The following is a 23,173-nucleotide window of genomic DNA, read 5'->3' on the forward strand; positions in this document are numbered from 1 at the left end:
CTATTTAAATGAGAAACGGCAATAATCAATACAAAGCAAGGTTCAAATTTGAATTCATTTATATCAATTTTGATTATAAATATATGAGATAAAAACTACAAATTATTTTTGAAACTATAAATATATCACTTTAAAATTGGATCTGTTTTATTTGTATATTATATAATGAGGATATTTTAAGCTGGTAAGGCAAATTATAAAGCGAATTCACAATGGAGGAAGAAAATTAAATACTTTAAAGTTAATTGGATCACTGTCGGCATTGAAGGCTCTCGAATGCCTCGCAGAAGAGCTTTGTCGTCTAACAGCCGTGGCATTCCTTGTCAAAACATACCAACGTTCAAAAGAAAAGCCATGGGAACAAATTACTGGCAATACGTGCCTTCAAATAAATCGGATTTTCTTTCCTCTTCTCTGCGACAAAGAACATCATCCGAAAGAACTTCATAGCTGATTTAACAAGGCATGTTTGTCACCCGTTTTTTTATATATAGCTTGTTCCTAACGAACCTTGGGAGAAACTATCTTTTCACGTTACGTCCGGCTGATTTGACGCAGAGATATTTCCTAAGCTTTCTATTGGAGCAGAGGGTCTCTGCTGAAATTATCTTTCACGCTTGGAAGTAAAGACTTCTTTTCAGGCTGACAACTGAAAGGGGTGTTTTTCTTCTGCCCTCCTCCCCTCTGGTCGAATTGGTGCTTTCTTCCTGGTTTGCAAGGAAGGTGTGGGTAGATCCTTAATGACCTCATCCTCAATACTGAAAGAAGAAAGATGTTGCGTAGGTAGTACAGTATAGTGTTGACGTTGCACTAAGTAGCGCTAAGCTTTTTACAATTGTGACTCTTGATTTGTCTCGGTCTTCGCAGAAGCAAGGTATAGGTTCCTCTCTGAAGAGAACTTGATTACTAAGGTTCGGATTTTGATGTAGCTAAAAATGAGAAACGTTGTACAAAATATGTCAAATAAGTCACTGAAATATGTAAAAAGAAAATGTGTAGCTACTCTCTAAGGAAGCCGCTCATAGCAGTAGAGAAGGGGAGAAAGCGAGTAGGCGGGCAAAGCAGTGCGCGCTGTTGTAAACGGCTGGTACTGCAGCCGCATTTTCTCCTCTATGCACTCACTTCCCCTCTCACGCGTTCATTGGTCGAGCCCTTTCGAGTCAATACTTGTTTTCTTTTGCTTGCTCCACGGGTTCCCGAAGCAGAATGTACGAGTACAATATGTAATGATATGTTTCGTTCGTGTTTTTCTTTTTTCTGTCTAGTGGATTACTTGGAATTTGATCGAGCGTGTTGAAAACTTCACATACCTGGGTGCAACACTGCATGACAGGAAGCTGGACACACCACATAAGAGCAAGAAAAACTAAAACAACATTTGCAATAGAACAAGTCATGAGGACAATAAATAAGGTACCTCAAATGCCTTTCCCGGTCATTCAAATCCTATTCATCAATAATATTAGGAACATTAAACTATGGAGTAGAACTGTGGGGGTTAAGGGGGACAATAACCGGGACACAAACAGAATTCTATAAGAGGGTAATGGGCGTAAGCAGAGGTACGACCAACTGTGGGATCCTCGAGGAATTGGGCTTGAACAGAGACATGGTACAAGCACGGATGAGGGTTGTTAAACATTGCATGCGATTATCACTAGAGGGCCAAATTACGCTGAGGGGACAATGTTTGGAAATACAGACAAGGGAGGAAAACGTTCACAATTGGGGTTGGGAAGTGAAAAATCTTCTATATAATAGCCGAATGGATTAGGTATGGGAAGACGGAGAAAGTGGGAGCATTTCAACAGAAAACTAAATCAGAGACAGGTTACTGGACATGCAGACAAGAAATAATAGCAGACTGCCAGACGAAGAAACTGCTAAGAGTAAGAGAATGGGGGGAAAGCGAAATATGTCATTGTGTGGGAAAAAGGAAAGAGGCGCGCTGGCATGGTTCAGACTAGGTGGATGGAAACAATTAAGGAAGAGAAACGAAGCAGGGGAAACAATATGTTCTATGTGCGATGGAGAGGAGACTGACGAGCATATCCTCCTGAACTGCCCTTCTACACGTGACCTAAGGGGCAAATGGATGAGAAACGTAACAGGGAGGTAGGTGATGGAAGTGGTAGACGTCAGAATAAAGATAAGGTAGACGTCAGAATAAAGATAAAGGAAGCTGGGCATCAAGTGGGGAAATACCTGGGAGAAGTAAGAGAACGGCGGGGGAAAGCTATTAGAGAAGGCAGCGAAATGAGTGATCATGCTCCAACTGAGCCATCTTTATAGTGTAACAAAGTGGTACTTATCACATAAAGATGAGGAGAGACAATCGTGAAAGACAGCCCGATAGTGCAAAGGGGAGAGTTTGTGTGGGAAGTGAAGGATTGAAACAGAGTACACATATAGAGATTGGAGGCCAAATGAGCCTGACACACATCTTGATTTGCATGTGCAATATTTGGATTGTTAAACTATACTTATGATGTTTATTTTTTTTGTAAGGTGGGAACAATATTAATACATGACTTTGAGGGAAGAGAAAGTGTGTGGAAAGTAAAGTTTAAGTAGTGCGTACAGCTCGCACAAGTAAATTTTGTAAATAAATACTAAATACTATTCACACAATCTGTATGAATTATTTGCGAAATATGGCAGTACCGGAGAGCAAGGTACGCACGTAGCATTTATTTCTGTGTTGGGACTTTCATAGCTTAAAACAAGATTAAGTCGAGTGACTGGTTCGTCACAAAAAGATAAAGTATTTGTTTTTTGATTATCTTTTCAACAGCAGTTTCCATTTTCCTGATCTTGCAATGGGTCAGTCAAATATTCCTGCTTTTGGACAATTTGTTCTTTTTATAGCTTAGAGCAGTGGTTCCCAAAGTGTGCGCCGCGAAACGTTCCAATATTTTCACTGAAATGGCACTTCTTGGTCCACACGTGGTTTTAGATATGATTCTTCCAAATGTGTGCTTATTTAGTACTTTTCACACATAAAATATTTCTGAATTTGAAATATGTGTTTATTTTTAACTTAAGGCTAGCAACCTAACCACACTAACAGTGTTGCAAGTGTTAGATAGGTCTACATTCTGACTTGAGCGCCGCGGAAAAGTCTTGAAACAGTGGGCGCCGTGAAACAAAGTTTAGGAACCCCTGGCTTAGAATAAAATCGGACTACGGACAATCAGATTTCTCCACTTAGTCCACTCAAGAACTTAAATCGTCGTCGCCTTGTAATCAAGGGATTGCGAGGGACACACTTAGTGGATCGGATTAGCCTGTCTGTGCATAAAGTGGACTTAAAAACTATTTAAAAAGACCTAAATTATGAATATAGTCTTCCATATAGACTTGCTGATGTAATTGAATCTACGAAGCAATTTAGTTTGGAATGATCTTGTGCAGACTTGATCTAAATCATGTTGCCAGTTTATATTTATAACATCACATATTTAGGACTGTTTTAGAGTGAATTTTCTTATGTACATTTTTAGCATTCAGATTAATTGAAATTATACAGAAATACTGTTTGTTTGTAGTATTTTTGAAAACATGCTTAATAGTGATGTTTCTTGTTTCAGCATGTGACATGAACGTTCACAAACGATGCGAGGAGAGTGTCCCCAATCTCTGTGGGTGCGACCACACCGAGAGACGGGGGAGGATGGAGATGAAGATCACCTGCACCGGGAACAAGCTGGTCGTCGAAAGTAAGTACCATCAGCCGCAGTGTCTAGGTTTCTAAGGCGTGTCTAAGTCCCCGCAATAAATCTTTTCTGTGCATCGAAAGATTTATGAACCCACAAGAAATGCTCAAAGAGAGATGACCCAGCTCCAAACCCGTAATGCCAGATGAAGGCGGGTAACCAAGAGGAGAAAGAATCAAAAGTTCATACTCTTTCAATTTAAGATCCTCTGTATCAGTTACACTAGCGGCATTCCAATTTTTAAAATTAAATGCAATGCTCTAACTATATCCTATCTAGGGAGTGAACAATCTTAAAATTCTCATTTGCATATACATAGTTAAGTTCGAAGGTAGAAAGTATTTTACATACATGTTATTCGTCTATTTTAACTTTTTTATTTCTATTGTCCCACACCCGTGACACCAATAAACAATTAAGTTTTCCTTTACGTTTCCCCCTCAATTCCACTAGAATATTCAAGGGCAATTAATTACCTTCTCTCTATGTCTTAAATAATTTATTTTTCATCATTTGAATATTAACAGAAATTAAAATATATTTCTTATTTAGTGAACAGGCAGTGTTTCGTCTGCCCCCCCCCCCCCCCCCCGTGACACAAAATTGTTGTAGGTACAAATCTGGGAAATTATTGTAAGGTTAGTTATGTTTAATCAAGTGTTAAGTGTCATATTTCATTGTGCAGAAACTGTAAGAAAAATGTTGCTTAAGTATCAGTAGAATAGTTACTTTAATATTTAAAAGAAAAGTAGTCCGCGGGTTCCACCCGTGAAAATGAAATGCTCCATTACCGGGATGCAGAGAGGTTGTCATAACTACTAGCGATAAAGAATTGTTATAATTGATATCTTTTTAGTTTACTCGGGGTCATGGACGAATTGATATATCGGATTTGTTTCCCCATCAGTAATCATTAATATATCAAATTCTACACTGTTCTTTTACTCCCTCTGTCTGCATGGTAGTAATTTCGCATTGTAGTTCAGTGTTTGTTTGTTTGTGTTGTGACCTGTATGTCGTGTTACGCAGATCAGTTTCGTGTACCCCCCTCTATATATAAAATATCTAAGAGTTACGCTGACTAAATCGTGCAAACATTGAGCATACCGCTGTCAAAAAAGGACATTCCTTCGCCACTACCGGGTTCGTCTCCCTGATAGAGGTGAGAAATCCGGTACTGGCGAGAGAAAAACCCGGAAGCTTAACATAAAAGGCGACACTTATTCGTTACAGTAAAAAGTCCACAAGTTTTGAAGGTCAGCCCAGTGTGTGTAAGACCGAGCGTGGACGCTCGAAGTGTCAGGATCAGTTGGAGTGCTCAGTGTTCGTCAGGCCAATCTCCCAGGTATCGAACCCGAGACACTCCTGAACGGCATAAGAACGTCGCCAAATACGAGCTTGCCAACCACCAGTAAGTGGAGACAGCAGCGCTCAGTCTTCCGTATCTTTCCGACTAGGGGTAGGCCGCACGGGTTAACACCCTAACTTTCACTCATTATTGAGCTACTCCTCTCGCACACAGACAGACCACTTAGAAGGATCGAGAAATAATTGATAATTTAAAGTGTAAATTATGGTTTACTAACACATATTTTTACATACCTTGATGTAGAAACTCTGAGTTTAGGAAAATAGTCAATGGAACTCGATATGACTGCCTTGAGTTGCCCTACAGACATCTAAACGGTATTCTAGCTCCAGCCAAGTGTTCTATAGCAACTGTGGAGTGACTAGGGCAACTGCGCAAGAACGTGCATTCACTATCTCTATATATATATTATTATCTCTCTCTATATAAAAATGGATGTGTGTGTGGTGTGTATATATTTGTTTGTTCAGCAATAACTCTCGAATGGCTGGAACAATTTCAACCAAACTTGTACACGCATCACTTGCAACCTGGAAATAAATACTGTGAAGGTAAGACACCCTAGGGGTGGGGTAGGTGGGGGTGACATGTAAAAATAATCGAACCAACGATATTAAATTCCGCAGAGACAGACATCCGTGACACTATGCGATCCGCACAACGATAGTGTTTCTCGGGTTGCCTAACATTCAGGCTGTTGCGAATGTAATCCATAGTTTTCGTGGCACTCCCAATGCGGTTCAACTCGAAGTTCATCACCTTTCGGCATGGGAGGTGAGAGGGGGTGAAAAATAAAATACCACAAATTACCTAGATTAGTGTCGAATCCATAGTTTTCGTAGTCGCTAAGCTAATTAGTGACATTCACGATCACATTTAAAATTAGTTACATTTTACACCATAGTTAGAATTCATTATTTTCCTGTCTAATACTAGATTGGGATAAATAAATACCCGGGCAACGTCGGCTAATCAGCTAGTTGGTGTATGAACTCGGAGAGTTTCTGCATCTTGTAAAATGATAATCAAGAACAATATCTTCCTCTGTTTTTAAACGGTGAGCATTTATTTCTCGACCCCTCTTAAGTGGAACGCATTTTGTGTGTGGGTATGTGTACACTGATCACAAAAAAGTTTGGAGTATTGTTATATTAGACAATAGGTGATAGACACGGTCTTGGAATGCAACAACACATGGTATCTCTCTGCTGGACTTTCTCGTCTTTTCACAGACATATGCCACCCTGCCCATCACCTATTGGCTAACAAAGCAATATTCCAAACTTTTTGTGAGGAATGTATTAAAAAGTACTGCAGAAATCTACCGTCCTCGTACCTCGAATTTGACTACTTCCCCAATTTTAACAGTTTTTGAAAATCAACTAAAATATTTTTAAAGATACTCGTAAGATGTCAGGGCGAATAAGCATGATGTCATATGACACCAATCCATACTTTTGTTCATTATCCTTCTACATTATACCACTCTAAAAACTCAGTAAAATGGTCCGGAAAAAAAATTCAGTGCAAAGTGAATTACAAAGAAAACTGAACTCTGAACTCAATAGCTTCGAGTGCAACTTCCTGAAGTATCTCTCCGTGAATTCGAAAATTTAAAGTAGTGCAAATGAACAAGGTTTCGCTTGCACGGCTCTATGGAACTGAATTGAAAGATTTTGTTGCGTTCGATAGACGCAGTTAGCTTGTTTATGAATTGCTTTACGTTCGAGTGATCCTCTTTGAGCACTCCTTTGTATTCATCCTGCTTGTTTCAGATAATTCCCTCGACGTTATGATGTTGTGGAAATCAGCGTTTTGTAAAGTGCTCATAAACTAAGTGATTATCCTGTCCTTCGCAGGTTTTTTTTAATACTGTTCGTGTTGGAATGAAGGGTTTCATTTCACTTCATTACGCAGGCTGAGATGAAAATGGAAAAGCATCCCATGATAGTACACAGAGAATGTGGATAATGGACTTCGCTGAGGGCACACACTAGGCTGCATTTTAGCAGGTTAACAAGGCATTGGCGCATGGACCGACATCAAGGATAATCCTCTCTGAGGAAGAGGGTTGCGTTGTGGCGTCCATTTCATCACCTTTCATCCTCATCGTCGCGGTTAGCCAAAACAGAAGAAAGGTGACGTAAAATAAATGTAGTGCTCCATAGTGGGAGGGCCTGAGTGATGGCGTAGTGGTAACTAGGTTGCCTTGAATCAAGACATCCCGGGTCCGATCCTCAGTGGAGGCACATTACATCCCACTTTATACTGTAGGTCCAATCCCGCTCAGCCTACTTGAGCATTAAGTGGTCTTGGAACAAAATTTTCATCCACATTGGAGATGTGATGAGCATCAACCTCAGACTGCTTTTTCACCATGGCCACGTACTCTAGAAGTTTAGTGAGCCCCAGAGCCAGTTTATTCAGGTACATTTGTCTTTAAAAAAATGCCTAGCTCGAACTCCGATCTCCCACGTGGCAGCCAGACACCCTACCAACGGGACCATCGAAACTTCATCAAGCAATAGTTCAGCTTCGTCTTTCTGGTCCTCAAAGAAATCTAGGATAGTTTGGGAAGAACCAACACGAAACTATCACCATAGTGTACATGGTACACCATTCATGCTCATCATCCTCCCATTTCCAAAAAAATGACATAAAAGCGACTGATAACTACATTATACTGGGTGAGTCTTTTAAAAGAGGCCCCGTGGAAAATGTGCTCCTTGTATGTAGGCAACCCTGTTACACCGAAGAGAAGAGCGGGTTAGACAACAGTCCAGGATATCGGTGCCAAGCATATTCGACAACATGACATGACATATCCTGGACTGTTCTCTGCCCCGCTCTTCTCTTCGGTGTAACAGGGTTGCCTACAAGCAAGGAGCACATTTTCCACGGGGCCTCTTTTAAAAGACTCACCCAGTATATGTGTTTAATTGCACCATTACATATACAGGAGCACTTACAAAAACTTATCTAGTCTCACACTATTCACTATTTTTATATGTTCTCGACTCCCAGTAATTTCTGCTGTTAAATTAATTCAACGTTCATTAGTTCGTGAATTATTGATTGTCACAGGCAACTTTATTTTGAAAGGGAACAGTTTGACTTCTTTCTTCGAAATGCGTCATAATCTCCTATCGATGACGTCACACTTCTAACTCACTAGGCCAAGTGAATGGACTAACCTGTATGTACTTGGGTAACAACGTTCATTATAAAATATTCAAACTGTCAACATCGGGTCTCGCCTGTCGCACCAAACTCAAACACCTTCTTGATAAAGCGCCGTATTTCGTCTTTTGAGGTCAAGCTCAATGCTTTCTCTGGTAGACTAACTAACTCTCTAGCCTTCTTAAACCCGAAGGTTCATGGCTGCAGTAAAACAAGCCTTCATCTGTCTGTATCCTTGGCAAGATCAATCCAATCTTTTCCATCCTTACCGAATTCATTTAGGTCTTTCTCAACGTTATCCCTCCCATCTTCGTCTTGGCCTTCCTACAGGTCTCTTACCATCAGGTCTCCCCACAAGAATCCTGTAAACTCTTCTTTCCTCTCCCATTCGTGTCACATGACCTGCCCATCTAAATGTAGTGAATTTGTGCAAATAGTTTTAAACCTAACAATCCGAGGATAACCACGAAAGCAATCCGCGCTTATGCAAGACCATCTCGAGGTTCAGGCCACAGCGCTCAGTCAAGACGTCATCATCTGGAGGCGATCGTCTTAACGCTGTAAACCCCTTGTAGTATTTTTATCATAGAAAATTGAGGTATATTTATTTCTTTTATGAAGTTAAATTTTGACATTTACCCTCCCGACGAATATAGTTAGAAGAAGGAAGTAGAATATTTAATATTTACAACAAAATTTTCATCCAGGAAGTCACTGGCCACCACAGAAATTCCTACCATAGCACAAAGAAAGAGTTGAAAACCGTTAGAAACTTCCTGGCGGAAAAATTTAAACATTGTATTTCTTTGAAAAATATTATCCGGAATATTTGTCAGCTACAGTAAATCTCGTTACAACTTTTGTATGTAAAAATCAATGGATTAAATCAAAATCCCACATGTTAAGTTGACCGTAAACTTGCCAAGTTATCTAATCAATTAAATTTTCTTTAACTTTACCCGAAATTAATCAACCACATAATGCAGATATTCTGTGTTGCTATACAATCTCAATACAAAAACTAAATTTCTATATCCTTGCAGAAAAAGCGAAAGAAATTTGTACAAGGGCAATGTTAGATTTCTGTGAGTAAAGACTAAAACTAAATAATTTGTCACATTGTAATTTCGACCCTATTGACTTTATTGAACGAAAGATAATAAACAAATTGAATCTTTTCAATATCGTTAGTAAGATCTGTGACAATAACTTTAGAGTTTCAACATTTTCATTGAAAAAAAAGAGCAGATTAATATTTCGATCTTAGCATTCACTTGGGGAATAAACATTCGGAATATTTCCTTCAACTGTTTTTACACCCTGTTAATAAAATCGTGAAGAATGTTAACAAATTATGAAACAATAAACATTATCACTGATATAATAATCAAAGTTACGAACATCGAAGCTTCACAAAGACAAAAAATAAAAAGCAGTTCATATGAAACAGTTTTATAAAAGTTAATACATTTGTAGTTCATATTAACATAGCTAGGTAACAAAATACAAACAAACCTACATTTGTGTTTGAAGCATAAGAAATATATTCTTGGATAATTTTACCCACGAATTCTTGTTACACATCGCACCCTTGTATTTGAATGCACAACATCTTCCATTAGCCTCCGATTAGCCTAAGGAAGCATGAAGCGGGGTAAAATAAGAATGTATATACACACATGTATTAACTTTGCCCAGTTGTATAGCTTTCTTTCATTAAGCATATTTTGAAACTGAAATTTGTGTAAATAATATGAATATGTTATCGGATGCTTGCATAAAATTTACACTAACAAACTGCTGGTATACACGAACGTAATATTTTAAACGTTGACTGAATCTTGAAACAAATTACTTTTCAACCATAAGCAACAACGTATCTTAACGTTAACCAACGTTTGTAATTCAGGGTAAATTATTTGATATTTGTAAAAAAAAAAAATTGTTGACAAGAGATAAAACATGACTACATTTAAGAGTATATTAGATGCCTATTCCGTGTATTTCCGTAGGGACGGAATCACATGGAATTGCCCTAAACATTTACCATTTTCAGCAACATCTTGAAGAAATGTGAACGTTACTCTTACCTTTTTCATCATAATTATCTCTGCCATTGAGCACACAACACTTATACACCAGACCTCTTGTACATTTAAGCATATTTACACGTCATGTAAACTCGATTACAGTTCTCAAATTTGCATTACAATACTAAAAAGGTCCAACATTGATTCCGAAGAAGCAAATCAAACATGGCGGCTATCTCGCCTCCAGTTGATGACGCTTAGTCACGTGACCGGAGCAAGCCATTAGGCTTTCAGATAGAGAAGGTAATAGCTTATGTCAGGAGATGAAATACGGGGCATGAGCAAGAAGATGTTTTAAGTTTGGTACCATGAGACATAGAGTAAGGTGGGGCAAGACTGCGCAGTTTGAGTTCATAATTTTATATTCAAGCTATGAAACTACAGACACACATGAAAAATGCAATACACATTGCACTATCCTTTGCTGACTCACAGTAAGTTTCCGAAAGCTGAATGAACAATATTTCTGCATGAAACAATTACAAAACCGTGACCATGCAAATGCGCAGTCTTACCCGCACCGCGGGGTAAGACTGCGATCAAGTTGGGGTAAGAATGCGCACTTTCTACAGTCACATTTGTATAAAAAGAAACACAAATCACCTAAAAAAGTTCTTCTATCATATGGGATACATTTCTCGTGGCATTCTCACATTAGGCACAGTGAATTCCGTCCTTCACTTGGGTTAGGAATCGCTAACACAAATCACAAATAAAGGTTCCTGTTTCATACGAGGTTCAATTTTCATGCCACCATTCGTCACATGTGGAACACTGGATCCAATCCTCTACTGGAGGATTGCTGTACTTCTCATTACAACCTGGGCAATTGTACTCTTTCTTCTGGCGTTTTCTGCTTGCTACATTGCTTCAACAATGATGTTCCGTTTCTGTTTCCCCTGAACTTTCTTCTTACTCTTCTCAGCCAAGGAGGCTTCCAAGTTGACTTTGAATGGAGATCCAGTTAACACCTGAGACTGCCTTCCCTTTCGTCGGCGGTGCTGAATATGCTCTGCACGTGGAAGTGGTGATATCTGGTTAACGGAAATGTGCCCGTATGATCCAGTATTGTTAACCCCACTTGTTGAAGGCTGCTCAAATGGAGTTGGAGCTGATACATTTGTCACAGTAGAGGGAAGAAACTCGTCCTCAGTGAAGATGTCTTGATTGAATGGGCATAATTCAGTCACTTCTCAAGCCCTTCATGGCATTCCCAACTGTAGCTGTCTTCCCATATTCCTTTGTAAAAATGGATGCTACTTGGAAAACTGTGATTGGGCGACCCGGATGGTTACTCATCCACTTATCAGACTCAGATGAATGAAACGACTTCAGTGGACCAAAAAATGATCTAATGGCTGGGCCTTGCAAGCCACACATTTGCACCTGCAAGCCACACACTTGTGGGGTAAAATTGTGCACGTGCGCAGTCTTGCCCCGTGCTGCTTTCCTGAATAAATCACGTGATGCTGCCCAGCCATTGCACAAAGCAATGGAAACTAATACACAGGTGGGCTCGGCATTAACATAGCTTCTTCTATCCATGAAAATCGTAATATTGTATACATTCACAGTGACGTAGTACTCAAAACACGAAGTACCAAAATAAATAGCAAACACGCTTACAATCTTTTCACTTACCTCTCTCAGCACAACGAATTTCAATCGTATCTTCACCACTGTCCACAGCTAGCTACCATCTTGGACGAAGTAACGGTGGCGCAGTGGTGCCAACTGTGTGTGATTTTCACCTCGAAAAACCGGTGCGCAGTCTTACCCGCCGCGCAGTCTTACCCCACCTTACTCTATCCGTGGAAACGTTACGGCGAATTGCAGATCAACGAGTCAACTGGTGTCGTCAGTGAAGTAAGTCTACATACCGACTCACAGGTTTACGTATGCATTTTCTCTATTTCTCCTTTAAACGGCTTAATGAAGGGATAAATATTAAAACTGTAGTCAAGTATATGAGCTATAACTCTCTTAGCAAGGTTAATATTTGTCTTTTGTTGTTATTGCTCCCTGTAAAAGCTCCTTGTAGTTGGAGTACCCTTGCTCGGTATTGTGCGAGCTCAATGGGTGACGTAGAGGTACGTCACAACTGTGCTGACACTGAACTTATAGACTTAAAATTCAATTTTGGCAGTCAAGAGAATGCTGGCCGCTGCAATGCTAGTCTTGGTTGAGGAGAGTGGATTCAGGCATTATCCCGCCTCTCTCTAGAGCCTACTTCGTACTCTAGACGACAGATGGCTGTCGTAAGCGGATTTTTTAATAAAGATGCTTGAAGTGGGATGTTGTACTGTCGAGATGATCGCACAATAGCCTATTTGGTTATTACCCACTCAAGATAAAACACAATGGGGTTCTTTCAAGTCTTTGGAGAAAACTCGCTTAGAAGGAAAGAAGAGAACCACGTTCTTAGTCTCGTTGTGTGTGTGTGTGCGCGCCAAATCTGTAGAAAAGTAATTGGCAATATTTTTCATGAAGTTATAAGCAGATATTAAGACGTATGTATTTGCGTAAGAGAAATTGTGAAATCTGTTTCCATCAATGAGGTAGAAATCCTTAGATTGATTTGCTTTATTTGACTTCGCTTGTCGTGCCACTTTTGTCTAATTTGCGAAGATGGGGATGAGTGATATGATGAAATTAATTAAGACACCCACAAAAATCCATGCCCAGGCCGGGATTCGAACCCGGGACCCCTTGCGTGGTAGAGCGATGTGCTAACCACTCCGCCACGGTGGCCGGCTAGAAGTCCTTAGAGCGGGAGAAGTACATTGATTGCGAAGTTGTGCCTAACTATCGACGAGGATGGAATGGCGACATAGCCTCAAATCTGCAAGTTGCGTCTCTTATTAGGTGACGGTCATTTCCTGGCCTGCCGCCATGAAGTTAGTAGACAAGATTTCCCATTCAAATTGCCTCTGAAATTCACGGTCTTTTGTAAACTTTATTTTGTTTTACCTACCTTTTGAGCCCTACTTGGTCAGAATGTGTGACTCAAATAAGAGAGAAACTCTCAACTAAGAAGGTAAGGAAAGTAAAAAAAGTAAAGTGCTCCCCTGTGCTTTGCCACGCCATGAAGGCGTATAGGGGGTGTGGGGTTAGGGCCCCACACTTCCTTGATCTCGGCCGAGCTGGGGGTGATGTGATCAGCACCACGCCCCTGGCCGCCTTTACCCCCCCCCCCCCCAGAGTATCCTCCAGGTACCCACTTATACGACGTTGTGTGGGCGCCGGAGCCTCTTGAACAGGTTGAAAAAATCCCGGTTCTCCCCCTCCCGGGGATATAACCCGGACCTCTCGCAAAATAGTCAGACGCCCTAACGACTGAGCTAAGGACCATATGAGTCCTTCCATGCGAAATCAACACAGCCTTTGACCTGACTAAAGTTTAAAACTTCGATACGGGCATCGACTTAAAAAGGAAGTATTTGCGTGACCGCGATCTCATAAAGGAGATTCAAGGAGGAATGGAGGAGATTTGGGCCGCTGCCGGAAGTATAACTAACTATACCACGTCCATCCATACCTTCCATCGGTACAGAAAAGAAAGGAATGATGGATGCCAGAATACAGGCGTGGTTGTGATCTTCCCACTCTAAAGCCCATCCCGAGGAGAAACAGGGATGTTCTGATATGGATAAAGCGTCGTGAAATTCTAGCCTCATTTGATATATCACATCACCCCCCTTTCTTTTGAAATTTTTGCGTTGAATTCAATATGGCGGTCAACAATATGCCGGACCTGCGCTTGACACACACGGCTAGGGATCTCCCTGTGCCTAACCTATTTCTTTCATGACCAATTATACCCAGGATAACTCCTTCACATTTTGTAGGGGGTGTTAAGGGACATTTGACTCTTCATAGTTCATGTAATGGGGCTTTTATCAGTCACATAGTTACACATATTATTTTGTATCTTCTGATCCCATTGCAGTCCCAGAATGATTTTTTGGTATGTTTTAGAGTATGGTATGAGGGACCAAATAAATTTTTTTCACGATTTTTGGTTACATGTTTTGAGATATTCAAGGTCAAAAGTCAAGGTCACGTGACAAAATTATATTTTTATCCAAAGGTAGGCTTGTTATATATCACTGGAAAGCTTATTCAATTCCCTGTACAATAAGCTTTATTTGAGCTTCCTAGGCAAAATAGGGGCGGAGTTACAGCGGATTTAGTATAGCTAAGCGGGCTCAAAAAAGGCAATTTCTGCAAAGTTTGACCTTGAATAATTTAACAATTACAAGACGCACGAGACTAAAAATTTTCATAGTTACTAAGTTCTATGCATAGTTTCAACTACCCAAATTTCATGAAAATCGGAGATGGTCAGGTTAAAAATTGCACACATCTGTGTTGATTTGGTATGGAATGACTCATATATAAAAGTCTGAGCCCTACTGACTAGTACCCCAAAAACAAAACAAAAACTGGTACAGACAAATACGTCATGTTGTGTTTTATGTACAGAGGCTATCTTTAAAATGGAATAATGGATTCCTCAATTTGCTTATCAAAGAAATACTTGCATGTCTGAGAGTGATGTGTTTGTCATCTTGTCCTGCCACGGGATAGACCCGGGTTCGATTCCCAGTCTGCGTGATAAAAGGATGGGGATTTTTCAGACCTTGTCCCTGGCTTTGGAGGTCACACGGTCCTCAATAAAATGGATACCCGAAGGGTAAAGGGGGTCGGAGCGTGGTACCGATCACTCAACTTCATAATGATTATAGATCGTGATATATAATGAACTGGAAGTCTTCACATCTAACAAGAGCTGGTAGCTATAACATTAATGTTTCTTTCTACTATTTAAAGAAATGTTCTAATAAGTCTCGTATCCTGCGTGTATGTATCCTGCGTGCTCTCACAATCCAATATTAATCTGTTGTTAACTTGTTTCTTGCATTCTCTCATTCACCTACATCCTTTTCAAGTCCCACTAATTCCATCTTCTCTCTGCTGTATTTTGTGTGGAAAGCATTTTAAAATGAATATTAGTTCCTTTTTATACTTTAATGGGAAGGTATGACTTGATGTATCGTGAAGTAAACTGCGTGGGCTCCCAAAAGAAGAAATGGAAAACAATGTGGATGATAGAAGACGGGGGAGGATGTGAAATCAGACAAAAAAGGAATATCGAATGTGTGGGGAAAGTACGTTGAAGAGCTCTACCAGAAAGGGGATCGCCCAGACAGTCTGAATGTAGAAAATGAAGATGACGTGCCTGTTGATGAGAAAGGATACTATATCCTGAATGAAGAATTTGAGCAAGCACTCAAAGAAATGAGGAATGGGAAAGCAACGGGCACTGTTGAACTTATCAAATTCCTGGGAGATGGAAAAAGAGAAATACTGCACTTATGCAATGAAATCTATGAGAAAGGGGATTGGCCACAAGATTTCACGGAGAATATTTTGGTACCTCTGCAGAAGAAAGCAATGCCAGAAAATGTTCTGAGTACAGGACAATCAGCTTGATATCTCACTCGGCAAAAATTCTTCTAAGAAATCTGAACAGACGCCTATACTCGAAGGTCAGTGGCGAGTTAGAGGAAGAACAGTTTGGTTTCAGGAAAGGAAGAGGTACAAGGGATGCAATTGGTTTACTGAGGACCATTGGGGAAAGATATTTAGAGAAAGGAAAGGAGGTGTTTGTAGTATTTGTAGACCTGGAGAAAGCCTTTGATAGTGAATTAGATTAAGCTTTCAGAAATTCTGAAGAAAATTGGTGTAGATTGGAAAGAGAAAACTTCTAAGAAACTTAATACATGAATCAACGAGTTAAAGTGAGAACAGGAGACGAAATGACAGAAGGATGTGAAATTGGAAGAGGAGTACGACAAGGATGCTGCCTATCGCCTACTTTGTTTAATATCTATTTAGAAGATATAGTGAAAAATTGTTTCCAGGGCACAGGAGGTGTCAAATTGCGAGGAAGAAGAATAAACTGCTTAAGATTTGCTGATGACATGGCATTATTTGCTGAGGATGAAATAACCATAAATAGTATGTTAGAAGAGTTAAACAGCAGCTGTGAGCAGTATGGGATGAAGATTAATGTAAACAAGACAAAGGCAATGGTTATAGGACGGAAACCAAGGAATAATAATGTGAGAGCAAACAGTAAAATAATCCAGCAAGTGGATAGCTTCAAGTACCTCGGATGCACTATAAGCAGTGACATGAGCTGCAAAGAAGAAGTGAAAATGAGAATCGCAATAGCAAAAGAAGCTTTCAATAGAAGAAGAAATGTTTTTTGTGGACCCATGGACATAGGTCTAAGGAAGAGATTAGTGAAATGTTTTGTGTGGAGTGTAGCACTATATGGTGCAGAAACCTGGACGTTGAGAAGAAATGAAGAAAAACGACTCGAAGCTTTTGAAATGTGGTCATGGCGAAAAATGGAGCGTGTAAAATGGACGGACGAGGTAAGAAACGAAGCCGTACTGAAAAGAGTTGGTGAAAAAAGATCTATACTGGAGACCATCAAGAAGAGGAAAAGAAACTGGTTAGGACACTGTCTAAGAAGGAACTGCCTGCTAAGGGATGCCTTGGAGGGAATGGTTGAAGGAGGAAAAGTCCGTGGAAGAAAGAGATATCAGCTTATGGATGATATTAAATTAACTAGGTCGTATGCTATTACGAAGCGTAAGGCAGAGAATAGGGAAAGCTGGAGATTGCAGTGAAAAACCTGCCAATTAGGCAGAAAACGAATGAAAGAATGAATGTAATTATTTTTGGAATGTTTTGAGTAATTTGTTGAAACTCATTAATTACATTTTAGCGTGAGGTTTAAATAGCATGACACTGACTCTATGCAGGAATGTAAATACAAATATGGCTTTCAACGTAACCTCACTGTAATGAATAATAATCATAAAATGTTATAAATATATAAAACTAATATAAATTAACCGTTTGCTAATTCAAATACTAAATTCAGTGGACGCAACAGTGCTTCTTTGGTAATACAGTTTTGTTAACTATTACAACAATTAACAACCCGTTGTAGGTTTGCGATATGTCATGATTAACATTTTATTATCGTATTATTTTCGAAAAATAACACCGAATTTAGGTCATAATTTTATCCTTCTTTTCTTTAAAAAGAAATTGCAGATACTGGAAGTTATAAAGAGACGGATAAAGAAATACACGTCTTTAGTCTAATAAGAAATCTCTAAAATTGGTTCGTTTAAGCGTTATGTTGTTTAATACAGTATGTTCGAATTGCAGTTTTGTTAGCTGTTGCGAGAAATATCAACCACTTGCAGTTTTCGAAATGTTTTCAGTGTCGTACCATTTCCACACGTAGCACCAGTCTTGTTAATGGTCAAAAACTCCTACTCGTTTCTATTCTCTGGAAGGAATTTACAGCTCTTCAATTCAAGAAATTTATCGCCTCAGTGTCTCGAAAAGGCCAAGTGCAGTGCAGACCAGTTGAGCAAGATCGAGTCGTGTGCGGGAAGCTATTTTTTTTTCCAGTCAACTTTTGAATGCGGTTTCATTTCTTGCTCTCTGATTGGCTGTTGGAAAGTTACGGTGCTGTGATTGTGAGAATGTCTTATTTCCTATTTTTTAGCGTAAATTTGCTGCTTTCTAATCTAACCTAACCTAACGTAAAGTGCAAACAAGATATGCTCACAATCACAGCACCGTAACTTTCCAACAGCCAATCGGAGAGCAAGAAATGAAACCGCATTCACAAGTTGACTGGAAAAAAAATGGGGGGAGCACGAACTCGCGGAAGAGTCATTCCATGCCAAATCAACACAGATATGTGCAATTTTTAACCTGACCATCTCCGATTTTCATGAAATTTGGGGAGTTGAAACTATGCATAGAACTTAGTAACTATGAAAATTTTTAGTCTCGTGCGTCTTGTAATTGTTAAATTATTCAAGGTCAAAGTTTGCAGAAATTGCCTTTTTTGAGCCCGCTTAGCTATACTAAATGTGCTGTAGCTCCGCCCCTATTTCGCCTAGGAAGCTCAAATAAAGCTTATTGTACAGGGAATTGAACAAGCTTTCCAGCGATATATATATAGCCTACCTTTGGATAAAAATATAATTTTGTCACGTGACCTTGACTTTTGACCTTGAATATCTCAAAACATGTCATCACCAAAAATCGTGAAAAAAATATATTTGGTCCCTCATTCCATACTATAAAACATATCAAAAAATCATTCTGGGACTGCAATGGGATCAGAAGATACAAAATAATATGTGTAACTATGTGACTGATAAAAGCCCCATTACATGAACTATAAAGAGTCAAATGTCCCTTAACACCCCCTACAAAATGTGAAGGAGTTATCCTGGGTATAATTGGTCATGAAAGAAATAGGTTAGGCACAGGGAGATCCCTAGCCGTGTGTGTCAAGCGCAGATCCGGCATATTGTTGACCGCCATATTGAATTCAACGCAAAAATTTCAAAGGAAAGGGGGTGATGTGATATATCAAATGAGGCTAGAATTTCACGAGAAATGAAGTGACGAAGGTTTATCCAACATATATTTAACCAGCAAAAATTTATTACTGCATGCTTGTAACCATTTTCTCCTTTTTGAGGTGTTAAAAACAAAGCATTGGAATGCTCCTAACGTTGTAGGAACTCATCGAGATCACGCTGACATCTTTGGAGAGAAAGAAGTATACGCACCATTGCATATAATTTTAATCAGCTACATTCACCAAATAGTTGAATAGTGAAGAATATTGGGAAAAGTATCTCAAACAATTACGTGACACTTCCTTTGGAATGAAAAATTCTTCTGTGACGAGGCAAATTTTTATGTTCACGGTGAAGTTAATAAAAATAATATGCAATACCTGTGATTTGCTCATTCGAATGGTTGTTGCTGGTAAGCTAATTATGTGGTATAATGTATGGTGAACGGAAATGGTTGGTCCATATTCAACAACGGAACCTTAAATGGTGAGGGCTTCTTGGATTTGTTAAGTGAACAGGTTTTTTCACCCTTGCTTACGGGATTTGGCACTTTTCGAGAGTTTTGAAACAGGATAGAGTGTGACCACACTATGTAGACATTTTCGCAATTTCTTCATGGTAATTTTCTAGGTAGATTGATGGGCACACGGGGATCTATTAAAAGGCCTGCACATTCCCCAGATCTAACATCTTAGGAGGACTTTTACCTTCAGAAACATTTGAAGAGAATGGTGCATGCACTAAAAGTCCCTGATATTGACCATCTGAGAAAAGGCATAGTTGAAGCTTGCGATGTTGTTGCACATGCTACATTACCAAATGTTCTATGCGAGTGTGAAAGACGTCAACGAGTCTGCTCACAGGAGCATTGACAACATTGTAATGTGCATATATCGTAAGTGAAAGATATGTGTATAACTTTTTGCTGGCGTAAGATACGTTGGAAAATCCTTCGTCACTTCATTTCTCGTGAAATTCTAGCCTCATTTGATATATCACAAATTAACCCATTTCCTTTGAAATTTTTTGCGTTGAATTCAATATGGCGGTCAACAATATGCCGGACCTGTGCTTGACACACACGGCTAGGGATCTCCCTGTGCCTAACCTATTTCTTTCATGACCAATTATACCCAGGATAACTCCTTCACATCTTGTAGGGAGTGTTAAGGGACATTTGACTCTTCATAGTTCATGTAATGGGGCTTTTATCAGTCACATAGTTACACATATTATTTTGTATCTTCTGATCCCATTGCAGTCCCAGAATGATTTTTTGATATGTTTTATAGTATGGAATGAGGGACCAAATATATTTTTTTCATGATTTTTGGTGATGACATGTTTTGAGATATTCAATGTCAAAGGTCAAGGTCACGTGACAAAATTATATTTTTATCCAAAGGTAGGCTATATATATATCGCTGGAAAGCTTGTTCAATTCCCTGTACAATAAGCTTTATTTGAGCTTCCTAGGCAAAATAGGGGCGGAGTTACAGCAGATTTAGTATAGCTAAGCGGGCTCAAAAAGGGCAATTTATGCTAACTTTGACCTTGAATAATTTAACAATTACAAGACGCACGAAACTAAAAATTTGCATACTTACTAAGTTCCATGCATAGTTTCAATTCCCCAAATTTCATGAAAATCGGAGATGGTGAGGTCAAAGGCTGTGTTGATTTCGCATGGAATGACTCGGAATTGTTTTTCTTACGGCACCGCCTTGTTTATATGCAACCACTTTAAGTGTGCTGTTGTTCCGGTTGCAGAAGAGGAAGGATACTAGGCGTCCAGGGGAAATGTTCCAGTATCGATGCTCAAATGAACGTTGGTCCGTTTTACGTCATGCATCACGAATATTGCTGTACAATGTTTTATATTTAACGTTGATGCATTAACTTCATGTTCATTTCCTCAGCACTATATTTGTGTAAATAAATAAAGTGAAAACAGGAACATAGGCTTCTTATTTGCCAGGTTTTCCATTAACCACAGCCTCGACATCAGAGAGTGAGTCCCGGTTTGGATCCCACTATAAACTGTGGGTGCAGTCATGATTAGCCTATCTGTGCATAAAATTGGCTTAAATCAACTCAAATCTGATGGTGAGAGAGATCTCATTCCCTATAACCCAAATTTATATTTAAAATATCTTATCGCTTCTACTCAAGAAGTGGTTGCAATCAGGGCAATTAAGATTTATGAAAATTGATTCAATGATTGGTTGACTTTTAAATTACGGGAACGTCAGCACCTAGGGTGTTTGTGCCAGGATATTTGTACCCGTCACACAATACAGAATTCCATTAACTATAACAAAGCTGAAGACAGGAGCCTAACAATAAAATAAAGTGACTGTTCGAAAACTTTCTTACTTACGCCTGGATACCTTAGTTTAAAAGCTGAGGCTGTAGGGGGGAAAAGGGACATGCATCACATGTACGGGCAAAGACAGGCTCGAGAGGCTCATTGGCCTACAAGACTGCAGTACGTGGAAGAGAGGTTGATACTTGAGTCACCCCTTGCACCCCGAAGAGGAAAATGGAACGATATAATTATATTGCCCCTTTTTCTTATAAGTACAGCGTGTAACAAAAGTCCGGGAACACTTTAAAGAAATTATTGTAGCCAAACGAGTAGCGTGACAAAGTACATAATTTCAAAGAGTCAAATTGTAAGTTTTTTCCTCATTGCAGGTGTTACGTGTAGTTCCATATATCGTCGCTAGGTGGTGTCATAATCAAAAGGGCGCTTTCTGGAGCTGAGAAGGCTTTCTGCGTGCTAGAATTTGGCAAAACAAAGAGTGCAGCGGATGATTTTTTTATGGGGTTATGTAGAGGACCATGTGTATGTCCCTCCTCTTCCACGTGATGCTGTGGAACTCAAAAGGAGAATTGAACAAGTAACAGCCACAGTCTCGGAAGACATGTTGGGGCCGTGTGTGGGAAAAGAGTGATTATCGCGTCGACATTTGTCGGGTCACACATGGTTCCCACATAGAGTATTTGTAAAGTGAGTGTTGTTGAAAAAAAAACTTACAACTTTACTCTTTGAAATGATGTAGTTTGTTACTTTGTAATGCTACTCGTTTGGCTACAATATTTTAAAGTGTTCCCAGACTTTTGTTACATGCTGTATATAAGTCCTAAGAGTGATTTCTGGCTCCCAGACTCTTGCGTCCTTCTCATAGCACAATCTCACGCCCGTAATTCCACAAAAATAATAAATTTTGACCAACTCTCCACAGCGATTTTATTAATTCTTTCTTTCCTTGTAGATATAGCACACAGTAACGGCCAAAACTCCGCAAGTACGCTAAATTTTGGCCAAAGGTGCGTAGGCTTAAATTCTTTCTCTCTGTTTAGGCTGGAGCCGAGGTGGTCTAGTAGGGCGTCTGACTGCCACCCGGGAGACCCCGGTTCCATTCCCGTTGTGGGTGATCTAAGCCCGGGATTCTTCCTGCTTTGTCCTCGAATAAACCGGCTCTGGGGCTCACCCAGCCTCAATTAAATGGGTACCTGGGGCAACGCTGGGAGGTAAAGGCGTGGTGTTGATTACATCTCCTACCCCCACATCTCCCTATTGATGCCTCGTGGCGTGGTACAAAGTGGGGAACTTGTATCTTTTAGGCTATTTTACGTCGCTTTTAAATCTTCAGTTAATCGCGACGATGAGGATGAATGGTGAGATAAACTCAATCATTTCTCTCACGACGTTACACCAGACGAATCAACAGTGATTCGATATTCGCTTTATACAACAAGCTACAAGCACGTACTTTTAGTAACACAGCTGCAGGGAGAGCGAGATCATGGTTAGCTAGTACAGTATCACATTCCGGTCCAGCGGGAAGCTGCATCGATCTTTTTGCAAAGCATAACTCATGCATCAGCCTTCATCCATCTTGGACGTCTCCGCTGAATCATTGATGCTTTCCTTGTCTCCTTTTTCACCCACCACTCTCAATTTTCAGTCGCCGTCGTTTGGTATTCCATCTTTTCTCCTTCCTTGTATGGGATCAACAGTCAATTTTTTCCCCTCCGAAGCTCGTGAGCGACGTAACGAAGTGTTGGAGGGTTTTAACAGGTTCTGCGAAAGCCCATCGGCGTGAAATGTGCCGGGAGGAACGAAGCCATTAATTTTGTCCTGCAAATGTAAAGGCGGTCGTGTGGTTTTTAAGAAGCTAGGCTCGATTTTTCTCCTTCCAAGAGATCAGCTTGCTGAATGCTGCAACGTCGTTTTTCTACGTCAACGACAATTCTAACAAGGCTCTCCCTCCCTCTCTCTCTCTCTCTCTCTCTCTCCCTCTCTCTCTCTCTCTCGCTCTCTCTCTCTATCTATCC

The 23,173-nt window shown here is 39.9% G+C and overlaps 1 protein-coding gene across 5 annotated transcripts in view; it reads left to right on the plus strand.

The window, feature by feature from the left end:
* Pkc53E (Protein C kinase 53E) overlaps window positions 1-23,173 on the plus strand; it is a 524,230-nt gene that overhangs the window by 363,457 nt on the left and 137,600 nt on the right. For all 5 annotated transcript variants that reach the window (XM_083135905.1, XM_083135906.1, XM_083135901.1 and 2 more), the window contains exon 5: window positions 3,591-3,719. In XM_083135905.1, coding sequence (XP_082992031.1) covers window positions 3,591-3,719 — 129 coding nt within the window. The remainder of the gene's footprint in view (window positions 1-3,590; window positions 3,720-23,173) is intronic.

The sequence above is a fragment of the Lepisma saccharinum genome, chromosome 14 (genome assembly GCF_977018435.1).
Source record: "Lepisma saccharinum chromosome 14, izLepSacc3.1, whole genome shotgun sequence".
Lineage (NCBI taxonomy): Eukaryota > Metazoa > Arthropoda > Insecta > Zygentoma > Lepismatidae > Lepisma > Lepisma saccharinum.